Source organism: Mesitornis unicolor, unplaced genomic scaffold (genome assembly GCF_000695765.1).
Source record: "Mesitornis unicolor isolate BGI_N332 unplaced genomic scaffold, ASM69576v1 scaffold52429, whole genome shotgun sequence".
NCBI lineage: Eukaryota > Metazoa > Chordata > Aves > Mesitornithiformes > Mesitornithidae > Mesitornis > Mesitornis unicolor.
This window is the reverse complement of record NW_010207641.1, coordinates 2,852-13,713: the sequence shown is the minus strand read 5'-3', so window position 1 is coordinate 13,713 and position 10,862 is coordinate 2,852. Positions and strand designations below refer to the sequence as shown.

Below are 10,862 nucleotides of genomic sequence, written 5' to 3'. Positions count from 1 at the left end.
AAAATAGCAATCCCATATATGAGAAACAAACAAATCCACCCCTAGACATCTTCAGACATTTAATGAACTTTTATTTATGTTAAAAAGAAAACCAATAAAAACCTATAGCATAAGTCTACTAAATACAATAGAAGAGCAATGCAAAATTCCTCTCATTGAAAACAGAAGCATCTACATAGCTTGATGCTGACAAGAGCTAATGAATTATTCCCCTCTGCATCTGGATGATGGCAGTGAAACCCAGAATTAATAACAAAACTAATACCTAAGTGTGTCACTTCTTTAAAAACCTTCCAGGTATGCTCAGTGTAAATGAGCAATTACACATTACTAACTGCACATTGGGACATTCCAGAGTAAAGCATTCATAGGAATTTAAGATGTTTGCTATACAGCAATCCTTGCAAGAATGCAGATAAAATTCCATTTTCCAACATGTAACTGGTCAGCTCTACAATCCCCTTCTCAGGCCCTAGTCTTCCAGCAGATAATTTGGGTTGACAACCAGGTATGGATCTTCATCAAAAGTCTCCTCTTCTCTGGATCCTCTGAGGCCCGACTGGGACAGCTCTATCAGAATGTGGTCCTGCAACAGACAAACATTTGTAACCAAACAAGAACAAGAAAGGTTTGCTTGTACTTTTTAAAAGGCATCTCCTTTTTAAACTGGTAGCACCTCTTATTGATGAATTATTTAAGCCTTTCAATTGTGAATTCCCTCTTTAACAGTTTCCTAATCTTAACAATTACATTCAGGGAAAAGCTCTTTTATTTTGTATGCTTGCTGGAAACACTTTAATGTAATGGTTTTGTTCTTTTAAAGTGATAATTATTTTATAATTTCATACTTTTTCCTCCAAACTGCCCTACTGCTCCAGTGACTTACAGCTATATATTAAATAAACTGTTGTTTGCATTTCTGCATCCTAACGCTACAGAACTACAGAAAAACATCACTTACAATTCTGTAGGGAGATAATATGGTACTTTGATCTCTTACTTACACACTTCTCTAATTTATTTCAGTGTTTTCTCTGTAATTATTTTTAATAGATATTAAACGAAGGCATTTCTACTGCATCAGTCAATACAGAAGCACAAAAGACATTTCTCAAATTAGCAATGTATTCTATTAAAAATGAATGATTGCACTATAGAAGTTAAAACCCTTTCTCACTATCCACACATCTTTATACATACATAATGCGTAAGTCGGTGGATGACTCTCTCTATGATCTTCTTTTTATTTATTAGTTCTTCTTCAGATTCTATTTCAGATTCAATTTCCTTTAGATACCAATTAATGAGCTCACTTTTCTTTAATGATGAATCGTCCTCTTCTGCAAAGAAAATAATTTGCATAAAGAGCAGCAGTAAGATACCACTCAAATCATAAGAGAAAAGGGTTTCTGTGTTAACATTTACAATACTGAAGAGAGAAACACGCAGCAGCCCACTTTCTTCCGTTCCTTAAATCAGCATGTTTTGTACAGGAGGCTGTTGTATCATGGTTTAATTTGAAATATTTAGATGGAGAATTGAAGCTTTCAGTTCTATGCAACCATGTGGCTTACAAGTTAAAATAAGCTGCCTAGCAACCACATCAGCATTTGGCTTCAAGTAAAAGCAGTTTTTAGGAGTTCTAGAACTTTGCTGTCAGCAAGGGCAGAAGAAAATCACTGTCGTACAAAGCTGAAGAGGTCAGACTTCTACAAATACTCAGCATTTTGAACAGATATTGTAGTTTCTGCACTCATTCAAAAACAGAGCATTGGGATACACTATCAGGCATCTGCTGCATTTCATCACAGGAATAGCCTCATTGCAACTGAAACATTTCATCTCCCTAAAAGAGGATGCAGCCATTTGGCACATACTGGTTAAGTCTACATTTCAGGCTGTGGTTGCTGCCATACATTAAAGGTTTTGCTACAGTTTTCACTGCTGCCAACTATTCTAGCTAGGTTAAACCGGTAGATGCTACAAATCCTTTTCTGGATCTGCTCTGTTGACTTGCTCCTTGATTCACTGGGTTTTAACAAATTACTAAGATACCAGAGCTAGAAAGTCCATGAAACCACATTCATATCATCAGATGTGGTATAGCCACATGTGTACAGGGTCACACCTGACCTAACAAGCCTGCTGTCTCAGCAGGAGTAAAACGTCCAAGAGCAACAACATAAGATGTAGTAACAGTTGCTCCCTGAATTGATGCAGCTACCTGTGCTGAACCTCAGTGCAGTGGGGTTAGTTCACTCAGAGCAGCAAGTTTGTGAACCCCTGCAGAGGTTACTTGGTTAACATGTCTAAAGTTAAGCACTTCAGGGTGCTAAGCAGCAAAGATTTTACTCATTTACTCATTACTATTACAGTAACGTTCACCAAATTACACTCAAAAATGCACAGGAAGAACTGGCAACCGTTTTTCAAGGACCTGTGATCAGAAAACTTCTATCATAACTTTTTAATACCAGACATACTCAAGCCCTTTTTCTCTGAAGTGGCTGAAAGATGACAGCTTTCTTCACAGCTAAAAAATTCCATTGCAGGGTGAATTTGTTTTAGTAAAGAGGCACACATGGTGACACAACTCAAGGTCTGCTGTCTTTTTAATACACAAATTCTTACCTTCCTCTGCTTTCCTGAGGTGCAGCACCAGGAGATTAGAAATTCGTCGATACTCAGAGAAGCCCAGTCTAAGAGAAGCTTTGGGTGCGGCATCCTTGTTCACATCCTCAGAATGGCCATTGATCCCATTCACAAGACCATTGATCCCAGCCGGAGCTTCTGCCTCACCTGTATGGACACATGCCCAGGTTTAAATCTGCAACATCTGTTTAAATGGCTAATACTCTGAGACACCAAAAAGTGCTGCATTGACCAACCAGGTGAGTGGACCCACGAGAAGGCTGAAGAAGTAAGAGAGTTAAGAACAGGAGTCCTAGACATTATTAGATGAGAAACAGGTGAGAAACTGGAGAAGCATATATTCAAACAAGCTGTAAAGGCTGGAAGTACTTTCCCCTTTGAAAAAATTTATCTAAAGTAATTTACCATTGACTCCATCTTGGTCTTCTTGATCCTCCATTTGCTGTTCATCATCTTGGTCTAAATTTATGTCAGGAGTCTCAACTCTAATGATGGACTTATTTAAAAGCCTGAATGCTTCCTTCACATGTTTTGGGTGAACCTGGGGAAGATTTGAAAAAAAAACCCCATGTATTTAAAAGGCATGCTGGGTCTTCCAGCATTAAGTTATTTTCCCCCCAATAGCTCCAGAAACTGATCCCTGACTCTGGTAAAGGGTCTTTCTACCCATCTCACCTGATTAATCCTAAGCGGAAAAGATGCCGCAAGTCCAATTATATCCCATTACACATACTCTGAGTTCACACAAGGTTATGGAGGGAATAAGCAGCCTGATGAATCTTTCAGGCTTTAGCAATCATGTGGAGACAATAAAATCTTTACTTAAGCCAAGAACATTTTGAAGAAAGATCAGTGGAGCAAGAAACATGAAAGAAACAAGCCTGAACAGAAACAATAGATAAAAAAATGAGTAAGTAATGAGACTCTCCTCCAGGATGGAAAAGCAGAAACTGGAAAAATCATGTCTAGCTGAGCCATAAGCTAAAAGCTATCTGTTTCTTTATAAGCTGAATTTAATTAAAAAGAACTCAATGGGTGTCCTTCTTACACAAAGAGTAAGTTTTTATCACGGCATGTATCATGTAAGCCTTAATCAACAATTCAAAATGCCTGCTGAGTTTTAAAGCAGGGACTAGATGGATAATAGTCATACTAGAGTTAATAGCCATAATACAATACACATTTCAACATTGGTTGAAGCGAGGAGGAGCTCAGATCACAAAGTACTCTCAGGGAGGCTAAGATATTCTGATGAACTTTGGCTTTTTAGATTGCAGATGGAAGAGTTGTGGGAGATTACGAACTACGCAAGAGTAGGAGAGACACTGTCAACAGCCCTGGCTGATACTAACAGATTTGAGTTCTTCCTATTTGTCATGATTTGACAGGCAACAGACAGTGCTGACACAACTGCAATGCAAAAACATGCATGTTCTCAGTTTGGGCCAACAGATCTCAGTTTTACAAGACATACCTTAAAAACAGTATTTCTGGCATACAAATTCAGACCAAGTATGACCACATCACAAGTGAAAACACAACCGAAGTTCTCCTCCTCACCCACAGGATTTAAGCACATACAATACCGTAGTCAAGTAGCAAAGCCAGAAGTCCCACAACATTTATATAAACATTTATACAAACGTCCATCAAAAACCTGATACCTCATCACAGCAGTGCATCCTGGCCATAGCTTCAGACAGTCGAATCATGCTTTCCAACTGCCGCACTGTGATTCTCCAGGACGATTTTGTCACTCCAGAGCCATCACGCTGCCGTAGTCGTTTATACTGCTCCACTATAAAGTCCTCAGACTCCTTAGATATCTGGGATGTAAGACAGTGTGACAGTTTGCCATGTTATAAATGCTATAGTTTATGCTTCTTGCATTAGATTGGCAGTTCCCAGACTATTCTGTACTAGCTACTGCTTTTCTCTGAAATATTCTATGGTATACACATACTATACATAAATATAATTAATAACATATTATGTTAAAATTATATTGTAATAATGATTACAGTAACAATGGTATTGTAATAAGTACATTGATGCATCAATTATTTTACAGCAGATTTTTTATAATTTCTGATTTTTTGTTCCAGACTTCCAGGCATAATTTGTGTCTGCGTCTACCACATTGCTCTATGTTTGTTTACCTTTCATTCTGCATGTGAAGACATACACAAGCATCTACTCAACATACTAACACTGACTACACTTTTTAACTTGAGTCTATCTGCACAAACACAGATCCAACTGGAAAACAAACTCCCCACCACATCGAAGTGAAATGGGAGTTTTCAGAACTCTGTAAGGGAGAGTGTCCTCTCCTTCCATTTGAGAACAACATTAGAAGAACTTCTCAAAAATGTAACGCACAGCCCATCCAAGCTGCTATTTGGATAGATCACAAAAATTTGTACTCAGAGCAGTTTCCCATGTTCTGTATTTTACCACAAAGGAAGCAAAGAAATACTGTGGAAATACTGTGCCTTTTAAAATAAAGGCAGACAAACTGTTTGATTAAGCAACAAGGCAGTAAAATATAAAAATCTCTGCAGCAGCCAGGTTGAATAACCCATGCCCCTGAGGTACAAGAAAGCTATGAAACGACCCCTCATTTGTTCCAGACAGAAGTTAAGAACTGCCACCAAAGTAGTTAAAACTACTGATTATAACACAGTCTTAGCTGGGCCGGCTGCGTTTCTGGAGTTTAAAAAAAAAAAAAGAGTACGTTGCTTCAAAATATTACCGTTTCTAGGTATATGAGTTTATAGCTCCTCTCTTGCGACACTACACTAAGTGTCTGCATTTGCTGGAAAAAAGCATGATAGAGAGTGACTATTTCTTTGAACCTCCTCATAGAGAAAAACTTATACACAAAAGCAGAATTACCTTTGGTTTAAACTGTCTTGCAAACAGCAGATACCTTCTGATATCATCTAGTGAATAGACACGGTCAACAGATTCTTCTACTCGGGAATGCAGATCCACTATACGTCTGGCAATGGCGTAATCTGTAACCTGGGATATTATTGCTCTGTCAGATCACTTTCACAACGTCAGCCAAATATCAAAACAACAGCTGTATTATTCCTTCCCATTCCCTTCCCTCACTGGCACTCCTCATGGCAGAGCTTGTCTTTCTAGAAGCCATGATCTCTGCCAGAAGATCTAGGAGACTGCCCTCAAGCTTTTCAATACAGGGAAACATAGCAGAGAAGGGATAAAAGGCAGTGTTAGGATTTATAACCTCTTGGAACGCTTCTGGGTTACAAGTTTGCCATAGCACAGGCAGAAAGCAGCACTTTGCAGTGTGGGAACTGCTTTTTCCCTTTTCAGCCTACTCTGCCTCTTTCATCAGTCCCTTCTCAATTAGATAATCACTCTGGGCAAAAGAGCAGACAGAATAGCACTGAACCAGCATTAATCTCTGTACCTCATGCGTTCCCAAGGCAAACGCCACATAGACAGGTGGTAGCGGTCTTAAGCCTTAGTGACCAGCGATTTGTAAAAATGACTAATGGTGTTAAGTTTGCAGGTCAAACCACTATAGAATGAAAAGGCAGTATCCTTGTATTCAGCAGAATGTGTTCAAATTTGTAGTGCCAGCTTCTAGCTTCACACAAAGAAAAGCAGAAGCAAGACGCTCTCATGAGATCAGCTTCACCTAAGATTTCAGAGGGCCACCAAAATGGTCAGCAGGCAGAAGTACAAAATGTATGAGGAGAGACTGAAAGGGCTGGGTCTGTTCAGCTTGAAAAGAAAGCAACTGCCTCAATGGCCAGTATAGATGTGATGGAGCCAGATTGTTCTTAGAAGTACAGACTGACAAGAAAAGAGGCAACCAACACAAACTGAACCATGAGAAATTCTGATTAGATATTGAAGTTTATATTTTATTGTAAAAAACATGAGAGTTGTGAAACATAGCAGAGGGGCCTAGGGAGGCCGCAGAATCTCCAACCTTGGAGATATTAACAACTCAGCAGGTCAAGGTCTTCGCAACCTGTTCTAAACAATCTGCTTTGAACACGAAGTTAGACTAGAGACCTCCAAAGGTCTTTTCTGACATAAATTACTCTACAGTTCCTTAAAATTACCTCATTACATTCATCCACGAGGATGAAGAAGAGATCAAAGCGAGACATGATGGGAGCTGACAGGTTGATATTCTGTTTCAGTGACTTGGATCTGTCATAGCGTCCACCAACAGGGTTTGCTGCAGCCAAAATAGAGGTCCTTGCATTCAGGGTAGCCTGACAATGAAAATGGAAAAGAAAGAAAAAAGAATTTTATCTGTGACCACTTGTTAAACCAACTCATTGCAATTCAAATGGGTCAGCAAAACATCTTTTAGGTGGAGTTTCAATGGAGGTATTACAATAATCACTCCTCAAAAGAGCCCAAACTCTTCTAACCAGCCCTTTCTCATTAGGTTTCTGCCTCAAGACAAGTTTGATGAATAAATATTTTAACATTGTCACATTCTTGCCAACAATACTGAAACAAGCCCTTAAAACTGCTTTTCATAGCATTCTTTTTTTAACAGTGCAAATAAGAAATCTGGGGAAGGGCTGTTCACTAGGGTATGCAGCAATAGGATATGGGGTAATGGTTTTAAACTAGAAAAGGGTAGATTTAGGTTGGATGTTAGGAAAAAGTTCTTCACCATGAGGGTGGTAGATCACTGGGACAGGTTGCCCACAGAGGTGGTGGAGGCCCCAACCCTGGAGATATTCAAGGCCAGGCTTGATGGGGCTCTGAGCAACCTGATCTGGTACCAATGTCCCTGCTCACTGCAGGGGTTGGACTGGATCAGCTTTAAAGGCTATGATTCTATATCCTCTTTTGGGGTTACTTCAAGTTCAGGATTTTCCCATTTTCTGTTTCCCACCCGCTACTATCTCTTTTTTACATTTTTTATCTTTTTTGAGTTATGTGGCACAAAAACTTTGCAGGTCAGTGACCTCTGTCCTGCCACAGTGAGCCAACTGCAGAGCTGACGTGAAAATCCAACAGATGATGCTGGATCAGAGCATATAATAAACAGTCAGGCGATCACACAGACTACACAACCAGAGGAACGGCGCAAGCTACCTTCACTCCTGCTTTAGTAATGGATATAGTCTGCTGCTCCATTGCTTCATGAATGGCTACTTGATCCCGCACCTCCATTTTGTCAAATTCATCAATGCAACAAACCCCCTGCAGAGGAAGAATAAAAAATAAGAAGTCATCCAAATTCAATTACTTTCAGAAAAGCAGCATCATTAAGACAATTTGGGGCTCTTTGTCATTAATCAAATTCATTCCAGGGATGCAAGAAGGTCTCTAGTTCCCAGACTCACATTATCTGCCAGCATCAGTGCTCCAGCTTCAATGACAAACTCATGAGACTCTTCATCTTTTACAACAGCCGCTGTTAGACCAGCAGCACTGGAGGCTTTTCCGCTGGTGTATACAGCACGGGGACTGAACTCATCCACGTGTCTATGGAGAGAAGTAACAGTGAGGAACAGACTTAAAAAGTCAGATTAAAACCTGCAGAAACAAGAGAACTGTAATGCAGTGCTGCTTTCAACCCCTCAGGCCAGGACTTGTTCCTTCGTTCAGGAAGCAATTAATATTTAGGTAGGCCATCCCACCTCTAGAGATGTTTGAGCAAGTTTTGGAATCTAATCCTTATCTCACTGCAGTCTGTCACAGGTCTGCTACTCAACCACGGTTACATGAGTGGAAAAAATAATCCAGACCTCCTCCCACAAGTTTTCTACTGACTTCACAAGCCAACACAGCTCCTTACGGGTCAGGTAAATGTCAGCGCAAGTAAACAAACGGCTTCATAGGAGGAAGCAGTGAGACTGACCACAGGCAGCTTTTGTGGTGCCTCCACAATTCTGAGTTGCAATGTGTGCTGCAAGGACCTCAGCTTCATGGAGAACGACGCAGAGGTAAATGAGCGGCATGATAAAATAAAACCATATTAAATAGAATTTCCAGTTAAAAAGCATTGTCATATAAGATGCAGTATACAACATAATTATTTCATAATTGGTTTTCAGGGCTAATAGTTTTCTATTTGTCCAATGTGTTGAGACCTACCAATTTAGACTAAGCCAAAAAAAGAAAAAAAAATCATTACTTTATCTGCCTCTGACATTTTAAGATGTGCAGTAAGTTTTTTATTTTTAATACTTAATGTCTTTTGAAAATAATTGTTAATTCATGCTTTCATAACTACCCAAAGAACAACAACAAAAAAGTCTTAATTCTTTCTTTGTTATTAACACAGGGGTTTGTGGGGTTTGCTTCAGCCCTGTTCAAATACTTCAACCACATCCAAACAATTCCTGGAAAATATTCTTAAATATTTAACTTCCCTTTCCTCTGTGTAACATAAAAAGGGACAGTACACATAGCTCTAGTCACACTGGGCAATATTTAAATACTGAGCTTTAATGAGATACTTACTTTAGAAACTGACTCTTGGCTGTACTTGGATCACCAACAACACAAACATTGATGTCTCCACGCAATGAAGTGCCTTCTGAAGTGGTCTTAGGAACTCCTCCAAAAAGCATCAGCAGGACCCCACGTTTCACTTCGTCATTACCTGTCCCAGAAAAGACACTCAACTAAAAATCTGAAGAAAACACCACACTTTTCCTATTTAAAGAACATTTAGCCCACTAGAATTTTAGAGCATTTGGGCACATCTAAAGCTGTATTTATGTGCTTGATACAGTTTCAAAGAATAACTCAGAAAGTGGCTGAATTCCTTTACGCTACAGAGGCTCAGAAAATGGTCCAAACTCAGCTGCTCAACCTTCTCAGACATAACCAACGTAAGTCCTCAAACTAGCTCTGTGCCAGAAACCACTGCAACCATATATGCACATAGGCATGCAGACCAGCATATGAATATTTGGAAATCTTAAAACTTTAGAAGGAAGCCCCTATAAAATAAGAGCTTGTATCCAACTGTCAGCTGTAGGGTTTGCTATTAGATCATCCAATATCAAAATCAACCTTTTTAACTAATCTTGTGGGCCTTAATGATTAAACACAGCAAGTAGTCAGGAAATAGATTCTCCTTTTTTAGCATAACCAGTGCTGGAGGGGAACATTTGTGGCAGCTGGCATAGAGCTTTCAAGCTTTCCCAAAATGGCACTGCACAGACAGCAAAAAGAATATTTCCACAAGTGAAATCTTCCCTCTCCAAGGCACCAACTGGACTCTTACCATGGATAGTGGGGAACAGGCTGGTGCACAGATTATGGTAAAGGTTCTTATCTTGGCTCATTTCAAAAACCTTTTCCCACTCTTTCACAGACATTTGGTTTTTAATGCTTTCTGCAGTCTGTTCTTCATCTCGGAGCTCTTTGCCACCAAACTAAACAAAGGAAATAAAAATAAATAAAAGTAGTAACATGGTCACTACTGAAAGCGAGAACTGCAGACAGGAGGTTACAGAAACTTGCTCTATAAGCTAAATGGGAGGAAGACACTCAGAAAAGCTGACCTTAGGAAAGCTCATCACCTTATACCTTTAAAAACTAAGAGGCAATTTCCTAGGAGGCAAAAATCAATGGAATGTGATTTCAGCTAGTGAGAAAAACCCAGAAGAGATGCTTTTCTAGAGATTAAAATGAGAATAAACCAGTAGGGTTTCCTTAGGCTAAAATTTGCCTTTGTAAGCATTCTTCATTAACTGGGATTTACAAGGTCTTTCATTCCTCTGGAATGAGGCAGGAAACCTCTACACCCAGAAAATAACAGATGCCTATGGCACATAATGGCACATTACGGCACATAATCCTATGTGCCAGTGAAGCTGCTAGCAGAATTATGGATTAAAATATCATACCATGCTAGAACCCAGTCATAGTCAGTATTACTTATTACACTGTAGAAACATCCCAAGATGTTCTCTCTGGTTTATCATGTAACAAGAAGAATGGGTTTTTCCTGTGACAAATGAAGCAGTAAGATTTCCTGGAGGAAAAGGAAATGCTGCAAAAATGGATAAAAGCTGAATGGAAATAAATGGACCATTTACCTCTTTAAAATACATTGATAACATTGGTAAATAATCACATCTGTGAAAACTGTTATGAACAAGACAAGAAAAAACCTTGCTATGTAAATCTAATCAGAATATGAAGACAGTCAACGCACAAGAAGGTGACACACATACATATTT

The 10,862-nt window shown here is 39.2% G+C and overlaps 1 protein-coding gene across 1 annotated transcript in view; it reads right to left on the bottom strand.

The window, feature by feature from the left end:
• Positions 1–298: 298 nt before the first annotated feature.
• LOC104546715 (DNA replication licensing factor MCM6-like) overlaps positions 299–10,862 on the bottom strand; it is a gene marked incomplete at its 5' end in the record, with an annotated part of 13,411 nt that continues 2,847 nt past the window's right edge. The window contains 11 exon segments of the mRNA XM_010192170.1: positions 299–586; positions 1,201–1,340; positions 2,632–2,799; positions 3,058–3,193; positions 4,317–4,478; positions 5,551–5,679; positions 6,759–6,914; positions 7,756–7,863; positions 8,007–8,148; positions 9,130–9,271; positions 9,902–10,052. Coding sequence (XP_010190472.1) covers positions 473–586; positions 1,201–1,340; positions 2,632–2,799; positions 3,058–3,193; positions 4,317–4,478; positions 5,551–5,679; positions 6,759–6,914; positions 7,756–7,863; positions 8,007–8,148; positions 9,130–9,271; positions 9,902–10,052 — 1,548 coding nt within the window.